The sequence below is a fragment of the Aspergillus uvarum genome (genome assembly GCF_003184745.1).
Source record: "Aspergillus uvarum CBS 121591 unplaced genomic scaffold BO82scaffold_34, whole genome shotgun sequence".
NCBI lineage: Eukaryota > Fungi > Ascomycota > Eurotiomycetes > Eurotiales > Aspergillaceae > Aspergillus > Aspergillus uvarum.
The window spans coordinates 109,939-137,629 of record NW_020291331.1 but is presented as its reverse complement, the minus strand read 5'-3'; the positions used below and the strand labels follow the sequence as shown (position 1 = coordinate 137,629).

The following is a 27,691-nucleotide window of genomic DNA, read 5'->3' as shown; positions in this document are numbered from 1 at the left end:
GCCGCAACGACTTGCCTCACTATCGTCGCGCGACCGGTACTCCTTCCCGCTTTCCTTTCTCCTCCATCTGTTCAGCACCGGACTGAGAGGTTGCCCTTCTCAAATTCGGTCATCTCTCTCACGCCCGGTCATCTCTCTCACGCCCGGTCATCTCTCTCACGCAACTCCATCACCATGTCCCGTAAGCCAGCCGATGTGGCGTCGAAGGAACGCAACGAGTACATTCCGTCTTTCATTTCCAAGAAACCGTTCTACGTCGATGATGACGATACCACCAACGATTACCTTGAGCATCAACGTCTGCAGAAGTCGACGACAGATCAGTCGAAATGGTATGAGCGCGGCAAGCGCGCGGGTCCGGCCGCCACCAAGTACCGCAAAGGGGCCTGTGAGAATTGCGGCGCCATGACCCACAAAACGAAAGAGTGTCTCAGTCGACCGCGGAAGCACGGTGCCAAGTGGACGGGTAAAGACATCCAGGCCGACGAACTTATACAGGATGTGAATCTGGGTTGGGACGCGAAGAGAGACCGGTGGAATGGCTATGACGCCAGCGAATATCGCCAGGTGGTCCAGGAGTATGAGGAGCTGGAGAAGCTCAAGAAAATTACCAAGGACGGAGAGAAGAGGCAAAACGGGATTACCGATGGTGAACTCGATGAGGAGGAAGAGGCCCCGGAAGAGGAAGCCCGCTACGCAGAAGAGTCTGATATGGGACGACAACAAAGCACCGCCACCCGCAACCTACGTATTCGTGAAGACACCGCTAAGTATCTGCTGAACCTCGACCTTGATTCTGCAAAATACGATCCGAAGACGCGGCGCATGGTGGACATGGGCGCGCAGGATGATCAGGCAGCAGCACTGGTGGCTGAGGAGAACTTCGTGCGGGCCTCGGGAGATGCTGCTGAATTCGAGAAGGCACAGCGGTATGCTTGGGAGTCGCAAGAGAAGGGTACGCAGAAGATTCATCTGCAGGCGAATCCGACCGCAGGCGAGATCATGCGTAAGAAAGCGGAGGCTGAGACAGCGGCCAAGCGTGATTCACAGCGCAAGGCTCTATTGGAGAAATACGGTGGTCAGGAACACCTTGACCCAACTCCGCTACGAGAAACAATGGTGGTTGAAAACGAAAGGTTTATCGAATATGACGAGACTGGCGCCATTAAGGGCGCTCCCAAGAAAGCAGCAAAGTCCAAGTACGCGGAAGATATCCTCAACAACAACCATACCTCCGTCTGGGGAAGCTGGTGGCACAACTTTGAATGGGGATATGCCTGCTGTTTCTCTACTGTGAAGAACAGTTATTGCACTGGTGAGGACGGCAAGCGCTCTTTCCGAGAGGCAGACCAGATCTTGATGCTACCGGAAGGAGATGGCGAAAACGCTATCGAACAGTCTGGTGATGTTGAGGAAACCCAGGCCACGCCTGACCAGGCGGGCGTGGAGAAGGCAGGAGACGTGACCAACGCAAATACGAAGAAGAGAACTTTGATCGAGGTGCAGTCAGGTATCACGGAGGAAGAGCTCGACTCATACAAACGAAGCCGGCTTGCTGCGGACGATCCTATGGCCGCCTTTATGGGGAAAGATGATCTGGTTTAGTGGCTTTCTGGCAAGATGTTTCTCTGCGCCTCTGTTCTGCGACATGAATCGCGCAAATGCATATAGATACCCTTCTTCGAAATTGTGGATATATCGATATATTGATTGTATCGTATTTGAATGCAACGACCATTCCGACCATAACAAAGGAGGAAGACGTGGGAATGACCCGCCGTCTACTCCGTAGCTGTGAGTAGATGACCCATCGATAGAAACAAACCACTAAGTTATAGGGCGCTAGTCCAGTCTCGGGTTAGATACCCGGATAGTAAGTGGAGCCGCAACAAGATCGAGAGCCCTGCACGTGACAGGAAGGCATCTTTCAGAAGGCGGAAGATCACGGGATCACGGGACCAGGGCACAAGCCCTGGAAACCACAACTCGCTAAGCGACACCACCCCAGATCCCAGCGCAACTTTCGATACGCCCAGCGACGACGACAACGACAACCAGCCCTTCAACGGAATCGCCAGGTATGTTATTTTTGTCGGATGATCGTGTTTTTGGATATCTGCTGGACGGACATTTTTTCGCTGACTATTTTGCTTCACTTTTAGTTCCCCTAATTCAAGATGAGTACGTTACCAACATGATAAACTACCGGTCCGACCGGTCTTTCGGCAACGACGAAATGTGACAGCCAACTGACTCCGATTACAGCGAAGGGTACCTCCAGCTTTGGCAAGCGCCACAACAAGACTCACACCCTCTGCAGGCGTTGTGGTCAGTATTACACCTTCCGATACCTTTGTTTGATACGGCGGAATATTTTGCGGATCAACGGATGATCAAACATAAGAGATGGGATTATGTGCCGGGAATGATTGAAGGGAATTTGCCGGGAACGACAAAGGGACAAACGGGCTAACGGATTGCGCACCATCGGGATATTTGCAGGCAAACGCTCCTTCCACATCCAGAAGTCGACTTGTGCCAACTGCGGTTACCCCTCCGCTAAGACTCGCAAGTGTACGAACTCTCCCCCGATAACTCCACTCCATCCTTGACACAACACTGGGCCTTCGTGCGTGCTTGATTCGACAATGGGAGAAAACAAAACCAACCCCCTCGAGCACCGGAAGATTCCACCCACCACCCCCGATCACAGATCATGTATTGTTGGTATTTTGATTTCGAGAGATCGTTGGCTTACGAATCTATGCTGTCATATAGTCAACTGGAGCGAGAAGGCCAAGCGCAGAAAGACCACCGGTACCGGCAGAATGCGCCACCTCAAGGAGGTCCACCGCCGCTTCCACAACGGCTTCCAGACCGGTGTCCCCAAGGGTGCCCGTGGCGCCACCTCGAGCAGCAACTAAGTTAATTGTTCGACGTCGCGATTTCGTTCTCGGAGGCTGGAGAGGGCTGGTATGACAAAGGCCGAGCATATGAAGTGAATCGGTTTCAGTGCAAGGCGAAAAAAGGCGCTTCCCCCCGTGGAGTTGGTGGTGGGACGGTCTTTTCACTTTTTTGCCGTCATAGCATTTCTATTCTAGAGAAAGAGAGAAAAATGGCACATATTGACGACAAATGAAAAGACGGACCCTCTTTCCGTGGGGTCCTGTGTTGTTCACGAAGAAAAAAAAAGGAGAAGGGAAAAGCAATGCATGAATTTTCCTTGACTTGTTTATGGCTGGCGGATATCCCATGTCGAGACAGACGCAGTGTTGAGATATTCATCCAATGTGATCTGTTTACCTAAATTCCGACGGCCAACCCTACAGAAACGTATCTATCCTTGCACTGCCAACTTGCGAAACAGATCAACCCACCGTTCTATACTTTTTTGATGCGCCCGAACGCCTCCCCCCCCCCAAACTACCCTGGCCCCACTGACACTGATCTACCTACTCCCCACGTCCAAAGACGCTGACCCCACCATCTCTTTGCACGAAGTACAACGCCTCCCTCTCTTCCCAACTCCCGTTGGCATCGGTGTTATCACTCTGTCCCCACGCGCCTCCTTTACTGACCCTGAGGACCCCACTCACATCCCGCGCAGCCCCCGTATCCAGATCCCGCAACTGCATCACCAGATGCGCCCGGTGGGCGGAACCGATCGCAAACGCGGCATGTTCGGTCTCCAGCGGCGTGGGCATCTGATGCGCAGCCGCCGAGGCGTTGTGTATTAAGGGCAAGTCGGCCGCGAGGGTCATGATCGTAGCATGGACATACTATATCCCACAGCACGTAGCATGGTTAGCGCACCTATCACCACAAGCTGAATGAGTCAATCGAGAACGTACCTGCTGTAGGCCCATCACCCACTCGGTCATCTCCGTAGCTCCAATCTCCTTGCCGGGCCCCGTCGCGGCTAGAAGCAGGTCCGGTTGGTCGAGGACTAGCAGCACCTCTGAATCGTCCTCTCCCTCCGCCGTCGCCGTCGCCCTGCCACTCAGATGCGCCACCACCGCCGCGATATCCTTCTCGAGTCTGTCAAGAGCGGCAGGGCCCTTCCCGGACAGGTGCAGTCGCTTGACCGGGCCGATCTCTCGAGAAGTGGCCGGCGGAGCGGACGGAGTCAACGGCGCTGGGGCGGCGACCGCCGCAGGGCCGCGCGCGGGTTGAGGTCCTCGCGCTGGAATGGGACCTGGCGCGGATCGATTGGGGAGGATTGTCCGCTGAGGAACCAGGCCGCCGCGGGGTGAGGGTGCTAGGGAGGGAGGAGTGGCTTGGGTGGTGGTGGTGGTCGGCGTCGTCCGCGGGCCGGGAAAGAGTTCGGATAAGCCATCGACAAAGGCGAATTGGCGCTTGTCAGTGAGACGGGCGAGATCCAAACCCTGGAATTTTGTATTGTCGTTTTAGTATTCTTTCAATCCATGCCGCGCAAGAGGCTTTCCACCGAAAACCATCAAGGGTTTTGGTGGGCTGAGGGTGTTGCCCACCCCCAAAAAAAAAAAAAAAACACATACCAATCTTTTTGCTTCCGCGCGCCAAAACTCCCAACCCCGCAGGAAACTCACGAGCACTACCTTTTGTTTCTTCCCATTATGCCCTTCGCCGAGATTTAGCGCAGCGTCGGAGGTAGATGACGCATTCAGCGCGGCGTAGAGATATCGTAAAGTGAGCCAATTGCCTTGGGCGCCGAGGACGGTGGAGAGAACGATGAGAGATGAGGGGGTTAGGGATGTTACGTAGGGTGCCAGGAGAGGAGGGAGGGGCGGTTGAGTGGGCATCGCTGTATTGTTTTGGTGGGAGGTCGCTCGATGATGGGTATAAAGCCTGCGGGTATAGCTGGGCGAACGCAATTGTGGTCAAGCCCTCACGTCGCAAGTTGAGATGCCTTTTCTGGGCTTCACGGGAGTGATTTTTGGATGCTGGAAGTGGTTGCAAATGACGTTGTATAAAATTGAATTTCCTGTGGGGGGCTGCAATTGGCGGGAGGACCGCGCCAAGACTGATTGATAGCTGTTGCATTGTCGCTGGCTGAGCATTTATTCCTTGACCAGCAACTACCTATTTACATGTATCTTGGTGTAACAGAGCGAAATCATGCTCTAGATTCCCCTCCATACTATCCTGACGTGGGATATGCACTACAACTTTCGTGTATTGGCACTCTCGGGAGGTGCTAGAGTCTGCGTGCCTACACTATATATTCCAGCCTTAGCTACCTTGGGAGCTGTCACAGTTCTTATTGCACCGGACCACTAGAGAAATCCTGCAGAAGCAGCTCACCAACGAGAGTTTCTGCTTCTTCCACATGGTGTTCTCATCCATCAAGCTAGAAAATACGACGCGAATTGACACGATGCAGCGTCTACTGGCATCATGACCATCTGGTCCGCATTCCGTACCTCGAACCCACTCTATTGACTTTAGCTCGTGCATATCAATCAGTCAGGTGCTTGCAAGGAGGGGTCTACAAGCTTGTTATCTTGCTATCTGCTGCATGGGAAGCAGTCTAGATATCAAAGGGATACCAAGAGTATCTTCTGTGCTTTCATTTGAATGACACAACGATCCCTTGACCAAAAGGAGACAACATTTCTGCCTGAGGATGTCAGGCTGACAGCGGGCAACTGGGCAACTGAGAATGGATTCCTGAGAATTGAGGGCGATAAATTTCTTTCGCGGCGTGTCACCTGACTGGCTCCCCCACACGAGCCTCTCTAAGAGTTAGCATCAATCATCACATCGGCTGCAGCTTTCCTCGTCGCGCTCGCAACAGGTCGAATTCCCCTCTTTCTTTATTTCTAAAGGCCTGTCGTCCTCAGTTGGACCCGTATCACGGGCTTGGACGGTCGGCTTTGTCTCCGACATCAAAAAAGGGCTGGACCGTTGAATGCCGCCGTGCCGATCGTGAGTTTTGGCCTTGTTATGTCCTGTTATGTTCTTCCGCCACCTCGTTTTGTTCCTGATACCCCACCAGTCCGTGGCGCCATCCTGTATCGTGAGCTTTCTGTTTGTTTGTCCCAACCTGTGGCCTGCTAGGATTTGCCATCATATTCCTTCTCACAATACATTCCTCTCTTAATTTTGTATTCATGCTTCTCATCTGTTGCCGATTCAAGTCTGCCATCGGACTTTTCCCAGTTGAAACCATGTAGGACGTTGCTAACCTACTGATTCAGATGACATCAGTCTGGTATACTTACCACCGAGCACGAGATTTAGAGATTCAATAGATCGAATGATCCTCTTGCTCTAAATATGGCCAGCACTCGTGATTCTCACTCTTACGCCGTGAGTCGCAGATCGCAGGGCAAACCGACCTAGTTAGCTGATCTCCATTTTGCAGTGCGATGAATGTCGTTTACGGAAGTCCAGGGTGAGAAATCATTCTATGGAGCTTTGGATGCTCAGGAGTAGGAACTTGAGCTGAGCTAACCCCTCTATAGTGCTCTAAGGAGAAACCTACATGTGCACAATGCAGGCAGCTGCACAAGGACTGTAATTATAGTCCTAAAGTCAACAGAAGTCCCTTGACCAGACAGTAAGCATCTGTTTCGCTTTCCTCAAATGCTGTGTAACCCTCTAACGATATCTAAACAGACATTTGACATATGTAGAAGATCGCTTACAGGCGTTTGAAACAGCCCTAGGGAGGCTGTTTCCGGGCGGTGATCTGGATGCGACGGTTCGCTCCCTTTTGTACGACCAGGATGGGCCGCCTAAACCAGGTTCATCATCCAAGTCGTCATCCAGGCACTCTACTCCAGCAAAAGCTGAGGCCGATCGAGCCGAACCAGCCCCCGAGGCCCTGCCGCAACAGGCAGACGGCTTCGATTGGGCGGAGAATAAGATCACTGTAGGGGATCTGACAGACGGCATGGCAGCCCTTTCCATCAAACCAGAAGGAGCGGGTTACTTTGGTATGTGTTTCGTTTAGATCTAGGCGCGGTCGATCATTCTAACCGTCAACAGGCGCTTCTTCGAGCGTCGTTCCGCTCCGAACATTGCTCAAGCATGGCTTTGACCTCAACTTCCCCGCTGGCACGTCAAAGACGAACTATGCGATTCCCTTGAAGTCCCAACTGCTCAACACCGCCCCGTCTGGTCTAGTTGAGCAGGCGTTTATGGACGCATTCTTCCTCAACTATCATGCAAGCTACCCTTTCATTCACGAGGGTACATTCAGAGCACAATTCTATGAACAAGTGCCCCGGCCACATGGTCAAGCTTGGCAGATCTTGCTGAATACTATTCTGGCGCTGGGTGCTTGGTGCATTGGTGACGACAATTCCGACCTGGATATCACTTTCTACCAAGAAGCACGAGGCCACTTGCAGCAGGTCTCCGTATTTGAGACCGGAAACCTTACCCTGGTGCAGGCGTTACTACTTCTGAGCAATTACGCACAGAAACGAAACAAGCCCAATACTGGGTGGAACTTCTTGGGCCTGGCCGTTAGAATGGCCATGAGTCTGGGTCTTCATAAAGAATTTCCTGGCTGGAAAATCAGCCTTCTTCAGCGTGAGATCAGGAGACGCCTGTGGTGGGGAGTGTACATTTTCGACAGTGGGGCAGCGAAGACGTTTGGCCGGCCCATTCTACTGCCCGAAGATAGTGTCATGGATGCAAAACACGTCCTGAATATTCATGACGAGGTAGGAAGATAGATCATCGTCCCGGCTCTTGTCTGGTTGTTGACAATTCTCAGGCTCTCACCCCCGCCACCGCCACGCTACCCGTCGAAGTCACAGAACCAACCCTCTATTCGGGGTTGATAGCTCAAGCTCGGTTCCACTTACTTACAAACAGCGTTTACCAGCGCCTCATCTCGGGACCCAGTCTCACAGCGGAGGAAACGCTGGGCCTCCAGAAGCCAATGGAGGAATGGTACAACGGTCTTCCTGACTACTTCAAGCAACCGCCTCTACCGGTATCCGACACCTTTGCGCTCGTCCGCAACCGCATGATGTGGAGGGATTGGAACTTGAGAATCCTTCTTTACCGACCGGTACTCCTCCGATGGGCATCACGGAGATGGACACAGCAGAATACAGCGTCAGAGCCTGAAGATCCTTTCGAGGTTGACTGCCGGAAGCTCTGTCTTCGAAATGCTCGACTTTCCATTTCGTCCATCACCGACTTCGTGAATAATCATGTCTGCACAAGAATTGGAGCTTGGTACATGCTGTATGTTTACGGTCTCTGCTTTGGGGTTGTCTATGGTTGACTAATCTATTCGGCAGATACTTCCTCTTCCAGGCTGGTTTGATCCCAATTATCATGCTCATGACCGATCCCACTAGTGCAGACGCTCCTGCATGGCTCCAAGATATAGAAGCCACCAAGAAGCTGCTCATCCATCCTTCACTGAGTAACAATCGACTTGCTGTTCGCTGCCTGGAAGTTGTTAACCGGCTGTGTTCGCCTGCGTACACGAGTGCCGCGACCGGTCGAGCGGCGGGACCGGCGCCCCCTATCGTAATGCCATTCAATGACCAACTGTTCACTGATCCGACTTTTGGCAATATGTTTCCCGATGTTGACCAGGAGTTGAACTTAAGTGGCATGGATTTTACGGAATGGGTGAACTTTGCACCACAGCACGATTTTGTTTGACCAGGTTCCTGACCATAAGCTCCGTGCGGCTTCGAACCCGAGTGTCACAAGTGGCTAAGAGACTCGTCATTTGACGTGATCTTCGTGATGGCGAGTGTATTGAAAGTGTCTCAAGCGCAATATTCTGCGAAGGAACAACGAGAATCTCAGCCGATGTCTCCAGCCGATCGGACTGAGGTATTCGAAGCGATACTCTATATGACCATACCGCAGGCTTGATGAACTCCCGACGAGTCGGTCGAATGTTCTGTTCCGTTGGAACAACGGTTGGCTTATGAATGCCATATTTTCCAGAGTGAAAGGAGTGTCAGGATATTGGCAGCGTGACGTGGATGGCCTGAAGCATAAAAAAGGGAGACTTCGGCAAGACAATGCTCTTGTTTACCAACAATAGGCCGAAGGCGGTAGCGGTAAGAACACTGCAGAGCTCCCTACTTCGCATCGAGGGAGTGCAGACCTGGCTCGGGTCTCAGGCCTGCATTCTTCGTTCTCTCGCCTGCTGCTGCAAGTCACGAGGTCGTCCCGATTCGGAACATTTCCTCAAGGACGCCTGAAGATGCCTCAGGATGAATGCATGGATGATTGAGGGAGGATGTGATCTGCTCCGATACTCTACACCAAGACACCTGTCTAAAGTTGCGATATACGGAGCACACAGTTGTCTATATACGGTACCTTATATGTTGAAACTTTTTTTTTTTTTTTTTTTTTTTTTTTTTTTTTTTATAGCATACTTGTACAAACAGCACAGCATGCAACCAGTTCTCTCGCAAGCGGGACCTACTACAAAACCACCTACACAGTAATAGGAATAACCCTCCACTGGTTGCGCCACATCTGTGCTATCAGCAAGAGAAGACGGTAGACGCAGTCGTAGCTCACGCAGCCATACCATAGTCCCATCTCCAACCCACCTCATGCATCACACCCTGCCGTCGACCCCTCGGTACTTCAAGGTTATCACCCGAGGTGTCAGAATCAGGCAAGTCCACTCGACGAGGTAGAGCTGAACCTTGACCTGGAACTCGATGCGAACTCCCCAGTCACTCACCGACCCCTTACTTCGACTGTCCCCACCCTGCCAGTAAGTAGGTCTAGCCCCAGCCTCGGCCCTAGCAGGAGATGTACTCTGTACAGTATGTGCGTGCCGTTCATCCAGGCCTAAGACTACTGGACCACTGGACTATACATTTCAGAAGAGTCGCAGATCGAAATGCGCTGGACGGTATTGGACTGTATTGGACTGTAGTCTACTGTTCCTGTAATATAACCCCCTTCTTTCTTTGCTCCTCGTTGTCGGTAAGTAAGTACATACGGGACATGCGTGGCCAGACCCGAATGGGAAAGAGAACTGTTCCCAACTACTCACTCCCATCGATCCAGCTCGACTGTCTTGGGAGTTGAGGGAGTTGAGTGAGTTGAGTGAGTGATGTGTACAGTACCTGGGGCTGGGGAGCGGCCTCAGGCACTGGACTCCGCCCTAGAATGCTCATACCTCCCTAGTAGCTGGCCACACCAACCCAACCCAACCTCACACCCTGAACAGTCCAAGCTATACCTAGCAACTTTGGTCGTTACACAATTACATCAACAAGCATGCGTGCGTGCACAGTACGGACCCACTCCTCATGTGAGATTGTCAACTACAGTACAAGGTAGGCACTATCGGCGGTACTGTATGTACTCTACAGAATACCTGAGGTAGTCAAGAATCTTCACCACCACCCATTCTTCCCAGTGGCCCGCGCCGGGTCAGCCACCTGCAAGGGGCTGGAAGAGACCCCGACCCATCCATCCTATCCCATCCCATCCCATCCCATCCCTTCCCTGCGCGCGCCGGCGCAGAGGCGGAGATGCTCCAGCTCCTCCGGCCCTCGCCCCCGGTCGTGTCATTGGTCGAGCTGGAATTCATTTTCCATGGCGGCCAACGAGATCGCGTCCTGCTTCTCCGGAGCCGAAGCCACGGCTATAGTACCTTATACCTACATAATTCATATACTACGTAGCATACCAATCGAACGGGGCCGGCAGTCGAATGCCGCATTTCCTGACTACATGATATACATGATTCTCCTCTCGACGATTGGTTCATTTCTTTTGGTTTTGGGTGAGTCAACTGCACCACGCTTCGCCTCCATGCAACAACCACAGACCGCAGACGCTAAAGCACATCCTGCCGAAAGAGAATCCCACTAGTACTTGGTACACACACGCACACACGCACACACGCACACACACACAACAAATCATTTACCCCCTGCCTTCACCAATGCCAGAACTGATCGAAAGGGATTCCTGCAAGAATGAAACTGATCCCAAGGGAGTTAAAAAAAAAAAAAGGCAAAAGCAAAAACAAAAACACCCAGTCCATTACCCGAAATAAGCCTAGTAGTGTATTGAATGTGTAGTAGATGGCAAAAGAACATATGTTCAGTCGTTAACGATCGTAGTTGAGTAGAATAACAGGCAAGGGAGAACTCAAGGGAGAACTTCACACAACCCTACTTCCGATGGTCGGAGGGCTCCCAATGGATGGGCTCAAAATCCTGGTTCTGGAAATGCGCTTGATTGTACGGAGAACTAACCATTCATCAGCATGGTCAATTTCAAAAGTGCAGGAATCCATGGGTCTTACTACTTTTTGAACGGAGTCGTCACCGGCAGCGAATGACTCAAGTTCGGTTTCATCACAAGCGGATTCAGCCGGATCTGAGGGCCATCCGACTTGCGAGGCAACGATGACAACGGAGCTGGCGGGGCTGACATCCGAGGGGGCGGGGGCGATGCCAGCGAAATCGGCGGAGGGGGGGGTGAGGTGTGCATAATGGGTGGTGCATACACTTCAAGGGGCGGCGAGACACGGAATGGACTGGGTGAAGCCGAAGGCATGGGCGACGGCGCAAGCGCAAATGACGGGTCCATCATCAGATTAGGGATCGACATCAAGCTGGAGTTGACGTCGAACGAGAGTGCACCTTGATCCCAGGGGGAGTAGTTAGAAGTCATTGCGTATTGATAATTAACCACGGGTTCCATATTCACAGTAGGTTCGACCGCGTAGAGAAGGTCGTAGTGGCCCCTGGTTGCGCATTAGCATACTCAACATGACAGCGAAGAGTCGCGCACTCACGGGCGGTACAGCAAGCAGATCGTGGCTGCTGTCACCCGGTTTGGGGTGAGAAGGTGGGGCGTGACAACATCCCCTTCGCTGCGGTCCAGGTAGAGGATCTCCACCGCAAATCCGGATGCCTCGATCACCCCATCCACCAACGCTTGCAGGCCGACTTCATCAACCTCGGTTTTCACCGTGTCGATGCGTGTCGCACAGTACTGATCCACCGGCAGCGAGAGGAAAGCTTGGTAGCGAAGGGCGTTCAATTTCATCCAGGCGCTCGTGAGAAGCTGTGGTCATACGTCAGTCGCACGAACTCAATCACGAGACGAACAAGACTGACTCGGAAATGAGTGATGATGGCGCTGGCATTGTATTCCTCATTAAATGCCTCGACTAGAAACGTGTCGTCAATGATGCCATTCTGGATGGCTTCAATGATCTGATGGAAGACCCCTTCCGTCGCGTCGACGAAGATCTCGTACAGATGTTCCTGTTGGCCCGTGCGATCCAGGAGCACATTGAGCGATTTGATCCGGTTCATTTCGTCGTGCGCGAGCACCAGATTCTGTAGTTTGAGAAGATTCTCGAAATATCCAAACGCGACCGCTGCACGGAGTTAGCGGACAAGTTGCTCCAGGCACACATGGGCAAGTACCTCTCCAGCCGCAGTTTCCGTCTCCCTTCATGGTGCGTACCAGGGGATGTGTTACTGCAAGAGCCTAAGATACTGGTTAACCATCCGAATCATCCTCGCGAGCAGAAGGGCCCAAACTGACTGCAGTCTTGGTGATGAAGGCAGGATCGGCATTGGCATATTCCATGGCGACCATGCTACTCGATAATTTGGACGAAACCGCGGGACCCTGTTTATTCCATGAGCCGGGCTCGATGGGACTATATCGAGCTATCATAGACAAGCTCACCTGTACGTTGGCCTGGAACTCATTGGAGAGTTTCTGGAACTTCTCCATCTCGTCGGTAGATAAGGCATTCATGTTGAAAGATCTGTGGCTGTGAGATGGGCGATTGAGAGACCTAAAATGGGGAGCAGCCCCGTGATGGTTGAAGAAGGCGGCTGAATGAGGATGTTGAGGGAAAAGTCCGGAAATGGATTCCTGCCTTGCCGGAAGTTGGTTGACGGGGTAGTAGTGATTCCAGGATACACCCGACAGGGACATCGCATAGAAGACTAGAGCGGCCGAATAGGTGAGGGAGGAAGGTGGGTACCGACAGAGGAAGAAATCAGAAGTTGTCGAGATACCTTATAAACGGAAGGATGATGGTCAATATCAACGGCCTCTCGGTCATCAAGCAGGGATCGCAGCCGGCGCACGTAATACCCACCAGACAATGCAGCATGATCTGGCGCCAGGTTCTGTCTGGTCGCCTTGCTGTGCCTGATCCTCGGTGCAGGAGAGGTGTGCCGGTTCGAGAGTTCTTCAGTGATGTAAGAGCCTACTGTGCAGCATTCTTAGCATGGGCTTCCATCAATCGACAAGATTTCAGGATGAGTGTTTTCGAGAAACCGTCACTGTGAATGCGATCGGACCAATGAAACAAGCACTAGAGATACTCCCGCCAGGGCTCGACGACAGGAAGTAGTGCCATGGAACCAACGGAGATAGTCCAAACATGTGTCACAGCAAGCATCGAAAATGCAGAGAAAGCGAGAGCGACGGCGGCTTAGGGAGGGAAGGGAGAGCGGGATAGGCCAATAGAAAACACCGGACCAGAGGGCAGAACAAGGAATGCCGTTCGGAAATGCGAATTGAAGATACGCAATCTTGCACTTGACTAACAGGCGAGGAGGTCGAGGAATGACACCAGTTCGTATCAATTCGGGGAGTGATAGACGATTGTCCGCCCAGTCGCATCCGAACCGATCGCCTCCTGGTCCACTCCACGCAGCCCGCCTGACATCCGAGATGCAGATTCAAAACCATAACCCAGAACACCCGATGCTACTCGGTCATTCGTAGAGGCATGTCTGTCGGTCATCGATCGAGCGAAATGAGGATGAGGAAGGAGGAAGAGGGCAAGGAAGGAAGCAGGGGACAAGTTTGTGTGTATGTATAGTATAGGTTGCATGGGAGCCTCCGGGAAAGAGAGAATGCAAGCACATCACACCGAGTGGCAGATCAACTCTGCATTGTCGACAGTTGAGGATGATGTGAGGGTCCAAGTGGAGGCCAGTATCAGCTGGAAAACCCCGACAAAAGAGGGGAAAGAGACCGTGATTGTGTAGGTGTCTCACATAGAAACTAATTGCCAACAAAAGACCAAGTAGAAAGAGGGAACGGGAATAAGAAAAATAGTGATGCTCAGACCTTCAAAATGTCGTCAAGGCTTTTCTTTTTTTTGGTCTTACAGCCAACGTGCATACGGAGGGGAACCCAGTCACACGTACGAACTATGGTATCAAGTAAGCAGGTGTGATGAGGGAGAAGGTGAGGGATTGACCCAAAGAGGTATCAACAAGAACCAATTGAGGGAAGAGAAAACAAAAGAGGATGAGAGGATGTCAGGTTACAGGTGGCAAAGAAACAAAAACAAACGACCGACTAATCACTGGCAAGTAATGAGGATCCTTACTCGGGCGGCGATAGAAACTACCACCTTTAGTAAAGTGGTAGAAGGAGAAGGAGAAGGAGAAGGAAAAGGTGGAGGAGGGTAGGGAAAAGGTAAAGGGGAAGTAGAATGAAGGGAAGAGAAAAGCGAAGGTAGCCAACCAACCAAGTGGTGTATGTGTAGTCAAGTAAGAATAGTTCGTACCTCGTAGTAAATTGGTATTTAAACTTGGTAGTAGTGGGTAGTTGTTAAGGTAGTTTGGTAGGATCAGGTCAGTTCTCAGTCGGATCTGGGGGAGGAGGTCCGAGGGAGGGAAGGCTTTAATATGGATATTAATAAGGAAAACTTTGGCTCTTTTGTGGTCTCGCCCCAGCACGAACAATCATTTGTTCGGGGGGAGAGAAAAAGGTGGAGTGGAGGAAAATGGAGACAGAAAAGAGAGCGAGGGAAAAGAAACAACAACAACAACACCAACACGAAGAAGAAGAAGATGATGAACCACAATCACAACCACAACAATACAGTACAGTAGCAATGAAGAAAAGAAGGATAATTCCAGATGGATTGAGACAACTTGGGGACAGAACCACTAATTAGACTGACTATGGCAATCTAAAAGTCAGAAACCGACCGGGCGCGCGCGCGCGGGGTTGCCGGACCATACATTACTTCCTGCTTCATACTGACACTGACAGTCTGACACTGATTGACTGCCAGTGAGTCTTGCTTTTTCCTTTCTGATTTCTTTCCCGTCATCGGTCGGGCGTTACTAGCTTAGTTCAGTTGGTTTAGTTCAGTTCACTCCCTTTCTTACTTCAGTTTGACTCGCTAGTTAGCCGGGTTCCGCCAGGATGGGATGGGATTGCAAAGCCCGTCCACGGTGTCTACCTTACCTTGGTCTAGTCTGTCGCTATTATCTACTGGCCTACTGTATGAATAGGCAGAATTGAAATTGGATTGCGATTCCACCCAACCACAAACGCACATCTGTCGCGGAAGATGAAGATCGATGCTGTTGCAATCAGCCACTGGGCACAATCCCGATCCACTGCTCTTCTGAGTATTACACATATTGATTAATGTCTCCGTATTGCTGCTCTACAGCTTGCAGCTTGCAGCGGGTCGGGGGAAGCACGGTTCCAGTGCAACAATCGCCTGACGTTTCTCAAGTGTGCAGCCGGCCACTATCCGTCCTATGCGTACTGTACTGTCCATGATTGCTTTGTGTCTACTCCTGCTAGCAGCCTAACAGCACTAATGAAGTACATTACAGGAGGTAGGTATACAATGAGTAGTTCTCCGAGAGATAGTCCCGTAGACAGGCACCTGGATACATTGCCTTGAACCTACAGGGGTGGTAGCTCCGGCACAATTGGTTGGAAGGGTACGTGCTCAGATCGCCTTGCGACTATGACGAGATAGAGACTAGAGGGACATTTCAAGGTTAGTTCCTCGTTAGCATCGAGCGAGCATCGAGATATCGTAGTTACTATGTAAGTTTTACGCACCCTGTCCCTAGCCGTCTATCCACCGGCAATCACTACTCGGTGAGGTAACAGCATCCATCCCCTCCCAGAAAAATATCCAGAAGCATCGGAGAGGAAGGCAGGAGGTCCGGAGATGGGAATTCCTCGGCTTGGGAGTGGGTGAAGCTCCCCTTCCAGTCCTCGACGGAGTACGTCCATGAGTCCTCGAATTCTTCTAACCGACTGCACGAACGGGCGATCTGAATGCCACCAACGACCCTACCGATCCTTCATGCACTACTAGGAAACGACCACATGTCCGGACGAGATCACCAACGAATGGCCATGGGTTGAGAGAGCTGCGAGGAAGCCCAGGATTCTATCTGCCATTGGGCCCTTAATATCCACCACTCAGCGTCGGCCGCCACTCTTTGACTGCTGCAAGCCTTCTTTTGCTGCCACTGCATTGTTTTTTCTTATCTCTTTTTGGGAACCACCGATCGTTATAGGGATTGAGGTACTGTACTGTGCTCATCAGAAGAAAGGCCTGGCAAACAGCTGCATCGTCTACCCGTATCTGTCGTGAACTGCGGTGATTCCTCGCCTGTAAGTTGGCCTTTGCCCCGCCCCCTCAAATCTAAATCTTCTTTATCGCCGTCGTGCATGCAGGCGGTACTCCGTACTGCAGACAGACAGCAAGCAGACCTGGCCAAGTCAAGAGCTAAACTTCCGATCGAAACCGGGCTAGTCGCCTTGAACGACGCACCTTGAAGTCGTGGGCACCAGCAACTTCCTACGACCAACGCCCAACAACTGCTGCAACTGCTGCTGCTGCTGCTGCTGCTGCTGCTGCTGGCGCCAAAGAAGCAACACGTGCGATTCCTTGACGTTAATTAATCCTCTCTGCAACCATGCGATCAGACCACCATCCACCCTCTCGATGGTAAGACCTCTCTCTAGTCCCATCTCATCCCATTCTCATCCGCTCATCCTCCAACCCGTCTCGCTGGTTGTGGCCATGACCAGACTCACGGATCTCGTAAACACGACTCGTCGAGTCCCAGAAAAAGATTGTCGATCCAACTAAGAGGGGGCTTGCATATGCTACCTCGGCAGCGACTCCGAGCCCATCCATTCGCGAGGGATCGCTCACGGTGTAGTTTAGTGTGCTTGTATGGGATTGGAAGACAAAGGACCCCCGACCGTGGTGTTGTTCCAGTTGCTTGACGGGTCCGGACCGGCCCTCGCAAGAAACCCACAATAATCAAGGCGAGAGAAAGGGAGAGCGAGAAAGAGAAGATGGAGAGAGGAGCTAGAATCCCTGAAGTCGGACTGCATTACCCACCACCGCCTTGCTTTTGGTTATTGCTTTGTACTACCCTTCTTCTATCTTCTCTTGCTCTCCCAGACGTGCAGGGGCAGGTTCTTCATATTCCGATTCGTTCTACCAGGAGAGGGGGGCCCATCAGGTGGTGGGACCGAGCGCCGAGGAGTTCTGGAACGCAGCTAAGATACTAGCCATCATGTCAGCCTGCCAGGATGTGAGACGATGACGATGACGATGATACTGGAGTCTATGCGTCTATGCGCCGGCAGGCGGTAGATACAGGATGAAATCAACGGCGCGTCCGTGTGGAGAGAAGCCGTTGTGTAGCCATTGCCATCAAGTTTGCAATCCGGCTGCTGCTGTGTATCAAAATCTCTCCAGTCTCCACGGAGTACAAGCCCTCTAACTTACATCCGCTCTACAATCCCACATGTACAACCACCCCTCCCCTCTCAAATCGACGTCACTCGGCGAATTTTCGGGTCCTGGTTGCATCTCCAGGGCACAGGATTCCCGCTGGTAACTGACGCAACTTCACCTTGGGATGATTTACACACAATGATTGACATTGGTAGTAGGGTTGTGAGTGGGCACTACAGGTAGTCTATTCCCGACGCCCTTTTTTTTTTTTTGGTTTGTTTTTACCCACCCACCCCCGCCCGCCTGTGGCTTGTCCATTGCCAATCCAATTGCCAGCAGCTAGCACCTCGGAGCTTCTCTTACTATGTAAGAACAAAGAAACAAAGAAACAAAGAAACAAAGAAACAAACACGAATAAGCATTACGGCTTGTTGTCCATTCTCTCGAACTACCGTCTGGGATCTGCAATTCAATTCGTGTGATATAGCCTTTTGACCCCAGCACTCGGAAGAGAAATTACCGATCATGTTGCAGGTACGTATTCGATTTTCTTCATTCCTCCGACATCTACGTAGTCGATTCGGACTAACAAGACGGACGGACTCCGCTGTCGGCCCCTCGTAAGGGACACTAAAGGATCGATCCCGTCCCTTCTTTTTTCTTATCGCTGTTGCGCGCTCCACTTCTCCGGCTCCATGACAGGTTGAGAACAAAAAAAAAAGCAGGTATTCCCATGGCGCAAGTCTCATACATTGGGTACCCGACCAGGTTGGAAATTTCATGCCTCACCCAATGCCTGACTCCAAGGCAAAGGAGGGAGTGTTTACGGTGGAGCGAGGACTGGACCCAACTTCCATCCCACCAAGTGACAAGAAGTTATCTTTCGGTGGAAACGAAAACAACCGCCCTCGTCAAACCCACGGATTTTCCGTAGTGTGGCCCCGTTTGAGTGGAGTGGAGTATGCTCTTCCCAGATCACCTGTCATCTTGTCAACCCTGAACACTAAAGTAGTCAGGTGAAGCACAATCAATCTCTTGACTCTGTGAATATCTGCCTTAAAAATAGAACCAAAAAAAGGGACACACTACAGAGTAACCAACTGTACACAGTTCCACCCTTGAAGACTATCCAACCGTAGTTACGCTACAACAACAACAACAACAACAACAACAACAACAGCAGAGTACCAAAACCGAAGCCTTCCATCCAAACAATCACCATTATCAATCCCCACCCGAAGCTCAAACAAAGGAATCCCCACCCCAACTACCAGGACACCACCCCAGCACAGCGCCCCAATGCCCATGGTCCATGTCCATGGTCCAAAGGTTTGTGCGGTGTAGAAAAAGAAACCCACAATCCTTGAGAAAGCAAACTGCATAAACCACCCAGTACAAAATCCCTCGGGATAATAGCTGAAATAGCCCCGGGGGAGGATCCGGATCCCAGGCGACGGAGCTTACAACGGTATCATCCGCCGGTCCCCTCCCCTGTCAGGCTGGTTTGCGTCTGACTCGTGGATTGGGGGTCTAGACACTTGGAATCTCCTTCATTGTTCTGAAGGAAAATCTCGCAATGGTTTCGACATGGGTTTTGTTGCTGAACTCAATGGATGAAGATAGTTAACATGAGAGGGTAGGATGTAGCTTCAACGGATCTATTTCGTACCTTTTTTTTTTTTTTTCGACGGCTCAGCCATCCGCATCCCCTGGGCCCTGGGAGGTGACGAGACACAAGGTGCTAGGCACGGGGGAGGGTGGTCTGAAAGTACCTCCTCCTGGTGCCAGGTGCCATGGTACGCCATGACTGGTTGTTTTGGCGGTGGCTTCGGGGATAAGTTCTGTGTGTCAGTTATGTAGGCTATAACGGGTTCGGCTTATACTACAGGTAGTTACGGTGGGAGGTCTAGTCTGATGCCGGTCCTACCCATGGGTTTGGGATTGGATTATTTGGATGGGGTTCTCGTCTTCTAGGAGTATGTACAATACATTCCAGATTACTTTGAGATAAAAGTGTACTACCATCACAAGTGTACAAGAGGCTTCCTGGTGTCATAACTGTACAGGACGGCAGTATCTCAGCGCATCGCATGGATACTCGCGATCTAGCCAAGTACACTACCATATGCACTGTATGTACATCAGTCCACGACCTTTATGATATGCTGTGTACTGGACTGTGCTGTGCTGGACCTATGTACTGTACATGTACATGTAACCTTCGTTCCTGCAGTTTGCTTTCCAGCGCAGGTGCCCCGTGCAGCAGCAGCAGCAGCTTTCTTAGCCTAGCCTGGCCTACTGTACCTTCCCCCTGGCTTTCTCTAGCCTCCAATCACTGCTACATGAAAAGCGACCTAGTCGGGTATTTGTAATGCAGAGTTGTGAGTGTGGGGTGGGCTGGCGGCGGTGTGGTCTGATATCCATCTATCTATGCGATGCAGGTCGTATGTGTGTGCTGTGCTGTGCTGTGCTGTGCTGGTGCCCGGTGCTGTCGCTGTCCTGTGCTCTCTGGTGCATGAGGGTTCCTTGCTACGGCGGTGGTGGTCTATGAAATTGAGCCTAAGGCTTAAAGCAGGACCAATGATTCTGGTTGCAGCTCTTGGACTTCGAGTTTGAGGTTGGAGACTGGCAGGGGTGGATGGAGAGACGGAGCTTCGCTCCTTCTCCGGTCGACGTGACTGGGATCGGGGAAAGCTTCCGGTGGACTGGGATAGGAGATATTGTCCCGTGTACATTGGCCTTTGGGATTGAAGTTGGGGTTTGGGGCAGGGGACCGGGGGATGGGAGTGGAAGTATCACCCGTGGAAATCCGGGGCGGGTAGATACTACCCAGGTAGCAAGCTAGCTAGCAGCAGCCAAGCAGACAGGCAGGGAACAAGCTACCTAGTACTGGTAGTAAGCAAGCAAGACAGCCAGCCAGCAATCATGGGGAAAACTACGTACTTTGGACTGTACCCCGTCGCTTCTTCTAAGGATATGCAGTGTGATACAATACATGTAAGTATCCGGAACACCTGCATGTTAAAATCCCTCCAACCCATGGTGCTGAGCTCCAGCATTCCCCCTCAAGCCGGCTCCTGCTCCACCCCGCCCTCGACGGCGAGGACGATCTGGAGCCACCGGATCATCCGACTGGAACAGAAGCCCGCCTCCGGGTCCTCGCATCCCCTGGAGAACGAGCTGGCCACCGTCGTCCTTGAAGCCTTCGCCATCGTTCAACAAATGCGTCCAACTCTTGCGCATCATCACATAGCATTCTTCAAGGTGCCGAACTCGCTCGAGGTACGCGGGGGAATCAGCCTCCACCTCCACTGTCCCGTGCTCCTGGTCGATTTTGGCCTTCATTTTTCCGTCCAGAATAAGGAAGCTCACGATATCCTGAGCCTCGGGCTCGGTGATACGAATGTGCTTCGTGATGAATTTGAGCGTGAACCGCTTGTACGGTGCAGTCAGCTTCTGCACCGCGCGGACGCGCATGTTCCGGCTGACTTCGTCGATGTTCTCCGCGATGAACGGGTCGGCCAGCACGTCGGCGTTCTTACTAAGGATGTCCTCGTAGACGCGAATATCGTCCCGTTGGTATGCGTCGACGAGATCGGTCATGGCAGCGATGCGGGGATCGTTCTTGTATGGTTGCGTTTCCTGGGAGTCGAACGGGTTGATGTCCGATTTCATGAGCATCGTCGTCAGCACGAGATACTTGAGCACCTGGATGCGCTGCATGGAGCCCGCCTCGTCGTAGTTCCGGAATGACTCGAAGAAGTCGCTCTGCGCCTCCTTCCAGTTCTCCTCGCTCATGTGCATCTTCCCACCGCACTCCCGGATGATGCCCATGATCTTCGGATGCGGCACAGCCGACCGAACGCGTAGAGCCTTTTGGTAGAGCGCCTTGAGCCGCTTGTTGTTCTTCGTCTCGGCATACATCTGGATCTCCAGTGCGTAGAGTTCGAGGAGGTAGGTGCCTTTGCTGGGGTCGTCGCTCCCGTCCTCCCGCTGACATGCCCGGTGCAGCTCCCGTACCTTTTTTCTCAGCTGGCTATAGTCCTTGCGCTCGAGCCACAGTCGGGCTAATTTAATGTTAGTCTTCAACCATAATCGCTCGTTGTTGGTGTTCTGGAACGATCGCAGCGTCAAGGAGTAGAATTCTTCCATGCACTGGTATGCCCTTTCGTCGTCGGAGCCCTTTTCAATGTAGTCCAGCATGTTGTTGATTGATTTCTCCGAGTAATTCCGGGTGACGGCCGACTTGACGTAGGTGAGCAGTTCCCTGTAGTGTTCAACGGCCTGAGCAGTCAGTACTGATCGCACGAAAGGGTGGGCGAAGGAGGAATACATCACTGTATCGTCCAAGCTTGAATTCTAACTTGATGGCCTGCTTCAGCCCCTTGAATCCCCTGCGCATGACTTCGTTATTTTTCACGACTGGATCTGTTTGGTTCGACGTCTGCCTTACCAGTCGCCTTTATCTTGCTCCAGTGCCGGCACTCCTAGGAACTCGTCAATCGCCTCCTCTGGATTGTCTATCTTCACTTGTTTCGCATTGTAGTATTTGTTCTCGATTCCGACATCGCCCGACTCGTCCTCATCTTCATCTTCGTATTCAAAGTCATATCTAAGAGTCGGTCAGCCAAGTGCGACGGCGGGTTGGGTACTGGCACTTACTCCTCGTCACCAGAATCTTGCATGAAATCATCGTCGTCCGACATTTTGAAAGACTGAAGCGTAGGAGAAAAGTTCGCTAAAGAGATAATAGGAATAGCTGATTAAAGCATCAAGGAGAAGGGATGGGAGGTGCAGTGGTTGTTGACCCGTGACGCAGTGAGAGGAATGGGATAAATGGATGGACCCAATCGAACCAATGATGGAGGTGCCGTCCGCGCCTATCGGAGAGGTCGGTTTGACCTTCCCCGCCTTCCAATTTGGAGTCAATTTTCCAGTCACGGGCACTTTCAAGGTGTCCTTCACCAAGTAACACACTGCATGGCGCTGAACACAACAATTTCTTGGGTGTTGCACCAACGGTTGAGCAGGCTGCTACTTACAATGCTACTAGGTGGCTATGCATGACAAGGCCACCAGTTACTTTACTGCGGTGATGACATCCCAGCCTTGTTTTCCGAGTACGAGTTCATAGAGGCCTATCCCGCATATCTCACCAGGATATATAGAAGTAGTCAACCTTGACTATCAACTAAGCACAATACTTCCAAGTGGCTACGATCAGCATGCGATGATCAGTCCGAGACAGACTCCATACTGATTGCGCAGGCACTTTCTTAGTATCAACTAGTTATGATTCTGGCCAACACGATACTCTTACATAGAGTACTGTCCTGTACAGTACAGCGCAGAGTCTGAAGTGCTATGTATAGTAGTATCCTTGAAGCAATTGACCAAAGTGTCCATGTACTGCAGGTAGAAAAGGAGACAAACGGCCTGATTGAACTCATGATCGACACGCTTCAGAGCTGCAGCAACGGCCACCATATCATAGTCTCTCCGCCACATTGAAGAATTCTAGCGGTACTCCGTAGTTGGCAGATGAAGATCGGCTCTTCGTGGAGCCTCCGATGACATCTGCTGCTGCTGCGCTGCAACTCCGCCGCCCAGCCATGACTCGCGCCCCGTCAGTAATCAGTTACTAAGTAATTCTGCCTCTTCACTTTCTCTCTTCTACTTCGTGTTCGCATCCAACTAAACCTTTCGTCACAACCACCTCGTGAAACCTCATCATTTCCTATTATTCAAGCTTCGTCTGCCTAGGATAATAATTTCCTTCTGACCCAGACACAAACAACCTTACATCCATACACCCATACATCCATCCATCCATACATCAAATCTCCGCTCGCTCGCCGCTGTCGAACCTTGTTCCCCGATCTAGAACCTCCCCCCCCTCTCTCATCTCTCCTCCACCCCCCTTCCCTCCCTTATCTTCGTCGGGACCCTTCGACCCTTTCCCCCCCCTGCGATTCCTCCACCAACCCCGATTTCTTACTTCCACCATCACAATGAGTCTCTGTGGGCGTCAAAAAGTCGTGCGCCGGAAGATGGTGCTCTTGTCAGTGCAATCTATAACCTATCGGTCGGCCAGCTGGGAACTTGAAGAGCTGACTTCCTAGATAAGAGGGGACGGTGCTTGCGGAAAGACCTCGGCTTTGAATGTATTCACTAGAGGGTTTGGCCATCTGATTTCCCCCCCTGTTTTCTCCCAACCGAACTAACATGCTCCCACTCTAGATATTTCCCCACGGTCTAGTGAGACACCTGCTTTGCGCTTATGCTTGTTTGCGATTGATTTATTGACCGCAGCATTGACTGCATAGCGAACCCACCGTCTTCGGTACGCACTGGCTGTTCCTCCCTCGAGATGATATGCTCGCTAACGTGTTATTGGAAATTAGAGAACTATGTACATGGTACTTTCCCTCCCCGCCCGATATCGGCCTTGGTCACTCCTATATACTCATTATCTCGCCAACAGACATCTTCGTCGACAATGTACATATGGAACTGTCGCTCTGGGACACGGCGGGCCAGGAAGAGTTCGACCGATTGCGCGCGCTTTCATACGAGGATACGCATGTGATCATGCTCTGCTTCAGCGTAAGGAGGATCGATGCGACCGGCTTTGTGTTGCGATTTTGACCCCGTACTAGGTCGACAGTCGCGATTCGTTCGAGAACGTGGCCAGCAAATGGATCGAGGAGATCTCCGAGAACTGCCCCAGCGTGAAGCTGGTCCTCACGGCACTGAAATGTGACTTGCGAAAGGACGAGTTCCTGAACGACAACCCCAACGCCATCGCCTATGAAGAAGGCCTTGCGAAGGCCAAAGAGATCGGTGCCGTCAAGTATCTGGGTACGGAGTCTTTTTCTTTTTTTTTTTTTTTTTTTTTTTTTTTTTTTTTTTTTTGGGGTTCAAGCTTTGCTGACAGGTGACTTGCAGAATGCTCTGCCGTGCAGAATCGTGGCATCATGGAAACTTTCTACGAGGCAGCTAAGGTGGCCCTGGAAGTGAAAGCTCAGGGGTCGAACGGCTCCGGGGATCGGTGTATCATTCTGTAGACCTGATGGGTCTCGTTCGCTCTTTGCTTCTGTTCCTTTATCATTATACCCGTTCTCAATATTTCCCCCTATGGTTCGAACAAAACCGACCTGGATCAGTTGCCCTGGATACGTGCCTGCAGTTCGGGAATCGGAGGACCTTGTGTGAGCCTTCGAAAAGACCTTGTTTCGCCGCAAATTCAGCCAGTCGTACTTTGCATGTGATCGCCCTATGTCTGTTTTCTCTATATATACTTCTCTTTCTTCCACACACCGCCTTCATATTAACCGTGTACACTTATTGTCTTGATTTCATGTCCCCTGAAGCCTTTATGTTCTGGAAAGCATGCAAGACAAGCCTGGTGGGAGAGATGTTCAAGGCAGATACTCACATCATCATTTTATCTCATCCGCATCGTCGCAAGCGGACCCCATCCATATCATGATTTCGTCCTAAGCATAGATCGAGAAAACAAACTATGAGTACGAGTATTTGATACGATATCTAATCTAATTTTCCCTTGGAAAACTCCCTCAACCCAGGGCTTCACCCCTTTACCCCATGTACTCTCTCTACTCCCTCAACAAATCCTCCTCCGCAATCGAATAAACCTCCTCAATCCCCTCCCCCTTCCCCTTCCCGCCCTGCGCCGCAAAATCGCGATTCACGCGCCGCACAAACGCCTCGACAAACCGCCCGGCCACCGCCGGGACATCCGCCTGCACGCCGAGACCCGCCAGACTGGTCGCCTCGCGCCCTTCCAGCCCGCACGCCACGATCTGCCGGAACCACCACATGGGCTCCTGGGTGACGTTGAACCCGATCCCGAAGCTACTGATGTTCCGCCGCAGATGCACCCCGACCGCCGTGATCTTGCGGGGTAGCTGCGCAGCCTCATCTTCTTCCGCATGTTGACTGCTGGCCCGCAGCGGAGTTTTCGGGGCTAGGGGGGGATGCACCCACACGCCCGGATCCTCGGTCACCAAACCCCGCACCCCGTACGAGGCCAGCACGTCGATCACGCTGTTCTCCAACAATCGGATGTGGCAGCGCGGGGTCAGCCCCAGGCGCCGCAGGTCGAGGATCGTGTATGCGACCATCTGCCCCGGGCCGTGGTAGGTGGTCTGCCCGCCGCGGAGGGTGGGGTGGTATTCTGCTTTTCCCGGGGGTTGTTTCTGGGAAGAAGGGTAGGGCGTGGGCGGGATCAGGAGGGAGCGGATTTGTTCCAGGGGTGGGGGGAGGGAGAGCGTGTTTTGCGTCTGGGTGGCATTCGTAGTGGAGGGTAAGGGTGTAGCGGCGGTGGTGTCGCGCGGACTAGTGTTCGAGGGCGGGAGGTCGCGGCGGCCGGTGGTGTAGACGGGGTGCGGGGTGAATGTGATGATTGTTGGGTCCGGGGGCGGTGGCAGCGTGGAAGTTGTGTCATTCGCCGCAGAGAGGAGTTTCTTGTGCGTGAGGAGGCGCGTGGTGAGGGTTTGTTGGAGGTGGGAGATGCGCGTGAAGGAGGTTAGGTCCGGGTAGTGGATGTGGGCGAGGCGCATTTTGGATTTGCCTTTTGGGGGTCGCGTGATGGGGGTGCTGGGTTGTAGGTGTTTTTAGGGAGTATGGGAGGAGTTGTTCATAGCATTGACGGTTGGGAGAAGGGTAATTGGTTTGTGGAAAGGTAATTGAGGTTGGAAGAGGGGAGCTGAAGATGATGGTTTGCGCGGGCGGATAAGCTTGAGCGGGATGGACGTCACCGCGGAAAACTAGTGGTTTCGGACGGAGTCGGTGGGAGAGTTAACTTTGCCGCCGCTTGCTGGCCGGACGATCATGTGATGACAGGTATTTTAGAGATAACCACCTCAATTGAGATCTCTGGTCTATGTCAATGGCCTGGAAGCCAGAATTCCTATATAGACATGTTGGTTTTCATTATACGCAGATATAGTCACTAGACTTTTGGACATGTGCCCCCAAACCACTGATATGGACATGATATGGTTCGGACAGAGTTGACAATGCGGTATCTGAATTGGTCAAGAAAACTGAGACAAAAAGCACTGGGAGTCGAAATCATGCAGGCGCAACTCCATTGACCAAGGACTCCTGCGACTCGTCCTCGCGCACCAACTGCCAATCACGCACTCCTCCCTTCCAGTCCGCGATACGTCCCTCACGGACCTGCACAGTCACTACCCGCACATCACTGTCAATCGAGATGCTCGGCCTTCTTGCTCCCGGCTGTTGTTGGAGCTGCTGTCCGAACGTGCCGATCTCCTCCTCAAAAGTGTTGTTCTCCAAGTGCTGTGTCTTGCACCATTCCTCCTCCTCCGAGCCAGGCTCCAGAACCCGGGCAGTACCGGCAATTGTCGTGGAGATGCTCGACAGCGCACTCGTATTCAAGTTCAGCAGTAGGCTAGCCAAGGATGAACGGGTGGCTGCGGGTGGCGGAGAGCCCTCTCGGTCACCTCCGGGGTGGGGTGCGCGCGTAGGAGGACGGTGGGAGACCCAGTCGTGGACCAGAAGGGAGATACGAGGATTTGTCAGGATCTGGTTGGTCTTGCGAGAGGATGGGTTGGTGGTCATGATAATCGTGGGGTATGGGTCGAACGGAGTGGAGGGTAGGTAGGTGTATGACATGAGGGAGATGTGGGGGGTCATGCCATCGGTGGTTGCAAGATGAAGCTAGGGAGAGATTAGAGAGTGACCGTCAGTCTGAGCCTACAGCTAGCAAGCACTTACAAAGCGCGAGTTCTTGAGGCTGGAGACCACCTCCGTAGGTAAGGTGCTGGCGACATGCGGGTGGCAGGTCGAGGCGGACGCCTCGTACGAAAGGGGAGGATTGTTGGGGTCTGCCATGATGATTGTTGAAGATGTAAGTTATCACAAGAGTCCTTCCTGTATTGGTTGTGATACGTGACTCTCAGTACACACTGTGAACTGATCAAGAGCAGCTGAGAATGGAGGCAGCGCAAGTGGAGGGGCTGCGGAAGCCAGAGCAGCTCACTATCACTAATCCAGATTGGGGATGAGCGGTTGAGCGCGGATCACCAGGCGGGCCGAGTGGATTACCTAACACCCGTTGCTTGTCTGGCAACGCTCGCTTGCCGTCGACGTCATAGAGATCGAGCTCTGTTTTAATCGGATGATTCGGTGCTTACGGAGATTGTACCAGGGGCAAAATAGCTGCGAATTGCTAGGTGCTGGAGGCAC

At 52.2% G+C, this 27,691-nt stretch overlaps 9 protein-coding genes across 9 annotated transcripts; 4 read left to right on the top strand and 5 right to left on the bottom strand.

The window, feature by feature from the left end:
• The first annotated feature begins 17 nt into the window (after positions 1-17).
• slu7 (mRNA splicing protein SLU7) lies at positions 18-1,744 on the top strand. The gene has a single exon (XM_025635385.1). It carries the CDS (start codon positions 175-177, stop codon positions 1,603-1,605), a length of 1,431 nt encoding a protein of 476 aa, XP_025490934.1. The 5' UTR covers positions 18-174; the 3' UTR covers positions 1,606-1,744.
• Positions 1,745-2,267: 523 nt separating this feature from the next.
• On the top strand, positions 2,268-2,924 carry BO82DRAFT_285922 (60S ribosomal protein eL37; the record flags this gene model as incomplete). The annotated part of the gene is made up of 3 exons (XM_025631521.1): positions 2,268-2,328; positions 2,503-2,574; positions 2,779-2,924. Coding segments are annotated over 3 exons (279 nt in total), but the record flags the coding sequence as incomplete, so codon positions are not given.
• Positions 2,925-3,427: 503 nt separating this feature from the next.
• On the bottom strand, positions 3,428-4,933 carry BO82DRAFT_312282 (uncharacterized protein). The gene is made up of 3 exons (XM_025632433.1): positions 4,518-4,933; positions 3,852-4,385; positions 3,428-3,779 (listed from the first exon to the last, which is right to left on the bottom strand). Exons 1-3 carry the CDS (start codon positions 4,779-4,781, stop codon positions 3,453-3,455), a joined length of 1,125 nt encoding a protein of 374 aa, XP_025490932.1. The 5' UTR covers positions 4,782-4,933; the 3' UTR covers positions 3,428-3,452.
• A 914-nt stretch (positions 4,934-5,847) lies between these two features.
• On the top strand, positions 5,848-8,802 carry BO82DRAFT_102522 (putative C6 transcription factor (Gal4)). Its single transcript, XM_025629737.1, has 7 exons — positions 5,848-6,291; positions 6,347-6,376; positions 6,447-6,541; positions 6,601-6,920; positions 6,973-7,655; positions 7,709-8,187; positions 8,244-8,802. The coding sequence occupies exons 1-7, from the start codon at positions 6,259-6,261 to the stop codon at positions 8,614-8,616; spliced, it is 2,013 nt and encodes a 670-aa protein (XP_025490931.1). The 5' UTR covers positions 5,848-6,258; the 3' UTR covers positions 8,617-8,802.
• A 2,162-nt stretch (positions 8,803-10,964) lies between these two features.
• BO82DRAFT_102424 (OTU family ubiquitin thioesterase) lies at positions 10,965-13,138 on the bottom strand. Its single transcript, XM_025629736.1, has 7 exons — positions 12,655-13,138; positions 12,508-12,594; positions 12,387-12,450; positions 12,072-12,337; positions 11,747-12,018; positions 11,255-11,695; positions 10,965-11,196 (listed from the first exon to the last, which is right to left on the bottom strand). The coding sequence occupies exons 1-7, from the start codon at positions 12,907-12,909 to the stop codon at positions 11,118-11,120; spliced, it is 1,464 nt and encodes a 487-aa protein (XP_025490930.1). The 5' UTR covers positions 12,910-13,138; the 3' UTR covers positions 10,965-11,117.
• A 7,257-nt stretch (positions 13,139-20,395) lies between these two features.
• On the bottom strand, positions 20,396-22,287 carry BO82DRAFT_355199 (putative COP9 signalosome subunit 2 (CsnB)). The gene is made up of 4 exons (XM_025635384.1): positions 22,115-22,287; positions 21,906-22,064; positions 21,786-21,846; positions 20,396-21,736 (listed from the first exon to the last, which is right to left on the bottom strand). Exons 1-4 carry the CDS (start codon positions 22,156-22,158, stop codon positions 20,474-20,476), a joined length of 1,527 nt encoding a protein of 508 aa, XP_025490929.1. The 5' UTR covers positions 22,159-22,287; the 3' UTR covers positions 20,396-20,473.
• Positions 22,288-23,161: 874 nt separating this feature from the next.
• rho3 (Rho family GTPase RHO3) lies at positions 23,162-24,996 on the top strand. The gene is made up of 8 exons (XM_025635383.1): positions 23,162-23,513; positions 23,580-23,630; positions 23,693-23,710; positions 23,779-23,795; positions 23,857-23,871; positions 23,937-24,058; positions 24,112-24,313; positions 24,401-24,996. Exons 1-8 carry the CDS (start codon positions 23,464-23,466, stop codon positions 24,517-24,519), a joined length of 594 nt encoding a protein of 197 aa, XP_025490928.1. The 5' UTR covers positions 23,162-23,463; the 3' UTR covers positions 24,520-24,996.
• A 75-nt stretch (positions 24,997-25,071) lies between these two features.
• Positions 25,072-26,189, bottom strand: BO82DRAFT_433097 (lipoyl(octanoyl) transferase LIP2; the record flags this gene model as incomplete). The annotated part of the gene is made up of 1 exon (XM_025640844.1): positions 25,072-26,189. Exon 1 carries the CDS (start codon positions 26,035-26,037, stop codon positions 25,072-25,074), a length of 966 nt encoding a protein of 321 aa, XP_025490927.1. The 5' UTR covers positions 26,038-26,189.
• A 192-nt stretch (positions 26,190-26,381) lies between these two features.
• On the bottom strand, positions 26,382-27,603 carry BO82DRAFT_392868 (pyridoxamine 5'-phosphate oxidase family protein). Its single transcript, XM_025638645.1, has 3 exons — positions 27,551-27,603; positions 27,221-27,490; positions 26,382-27,163 (listed from the first exon to the last, which is right to left on the bottom strand). The coding sequence occupies exons 2-3, from the start codon at positions 27,335-27,337 to the stop codon at positions 26,552-26,554; spliced, it is 729 nt and encodes a 242-aa protein (XP_025490926.1). The 5' UTR covers positions 27,338-27,490; positions 27,551-27,603; the 3' UTR covers positions 26,382-26,551.
• Positions 27,604-27,691: the final 88 nt, after the last annotated feature.

Excerpts from the sequence above, each read along its gene's own strand:
- slu7 (XM_025635385.1), top strand. The coding sequence starts at position 175 with ATGTCCCGTAAGCCAGCCGATGTGGCGTCGAAGGAACGCAACGAGTAC.
- BO82DRAFT_312282 (XM_025632433.1), bottom strand. The coding sequence starts at position 4,781 with ATGCCCACTCAACCGCCCCTCCCTCCTCTCCTGGCACCCTACGTAACA. Across the intron at positions 4,386-4,517 it reads GCGCGGAAGCAAAAAGATTG|GGTTTGGATCTCGCCCGTCT; the intron begins GTATGTGTTTTT and ends ACAAAATTCCAG. Across the intron at positions 3,780-3,851 it reads GGGTGATGGGCCTACAGCAG|TATGTCCATGCTACGATCAT; the intron begins GTACGTTCTCGA and ends TGTGGGATATAG.
- BO82DRAFT_102522 (XM_025629737.1), top strand. The coding sequence starts at position 6,259 with ATGGCCAGCACTCGTGATTCTCACTCTTACGCC. Across the intron at positions 6,921-6,972 it reads AGAAGGAGCGGGTTACTTTG|GCGCTTCTTCGAGCGTCGTT; the intron begins GTATGTGTTTCG and ends AACCGTCAACAG. Across the intron at positions 7,656-7,708 it reads TCCTGAATATTCATGACGAG|GCTCTCACCCCCGCCACCGC; the intron begins GTAGGAAGATAG and ends GACAATTCTCAG.
- BO82DRAFT_102424 (XM_025629736.1), bottom strand. The coding sequence starts at position 12,909 with ATGTCCCTGTCGGGTGTATCCTGGAATCACTACTACCCCGTCAACCAA. Across the intron at positions 12,019-12,071 it reads CCATCATCACTCATTTCCGA|CTTCTCACGAGCGCCTGGAT; the intron begins GTCAGTCTTGTT and ends GTATGACCACAG. Across the intron at positions 11,696-11,746 it reads ATCTGCTTGCTGTACCGCCC|GGGCCACTACGACCTTCTCT; the intron begins GTGAGTGCGCGA and ends ATGCGCAACCAG.
- BO82DRAFT_355199 (XM_025635384.1), bottom strand. The coding sequence starts at position 22,158 with ATGTCGGACGACGATGATTTCATGCAAGATTCTGGTGACGAGGA. Across the intron at positions 21,847-21,905 it reads GAGCAAGATAAAGGCGACTG|GGGATTCAAGGGGCTGAAGC; the intron begins GTAAGGCAGACG and ends AGTCATGCGCAG. Across the intron at positions 21,737-21,785 it reads AGCTTGGACGATACAGTGAT|GCCGTTGAACACTACAGGGA; the intron begins GTATTCCTCCTT and ends CTGACTGCTCAG.
- rho3 (XM_025635383.1), top strand. The coding sequence starts at position 23,464 with ATGAGTCTCTGTGGGCGTCAAAAAGTCGTGCGCCGGAAGATGGTGCTC. Across the intron at positions 23,514-23,579 it reads CGCCGGAAGATGGTGCTCTT|AGGGGACGGTGCTTGCGGAA; the intron begins GTCAGTGCAATC and ends TTCCTAGATAAG. Across the intron at positions 24,314-24,400 it reads CGGTGCCGTCAAGTATCTGG|AATGCTCTGCCGTGCAGAAT; the intron begins GTACGGAGTCTT and ends GGTGACTTGCAG.
- BO82DRAFT_392868 (XM_025638645.1), bottom strand. The coding sequence starts at position 27,337 with ATGGCAGACCCCAACAATCCTCCCCTTTCGTACGAGGCGTCCGCCTCG. Across the intron at positions 27,164-27,220 it reads GCCTCAAGAACTCGCGCTTT|CTTCATCTTGCAACCACCGA; the intron begins GTAAGTGCTTGC and ends ATCTCTCCCTAG.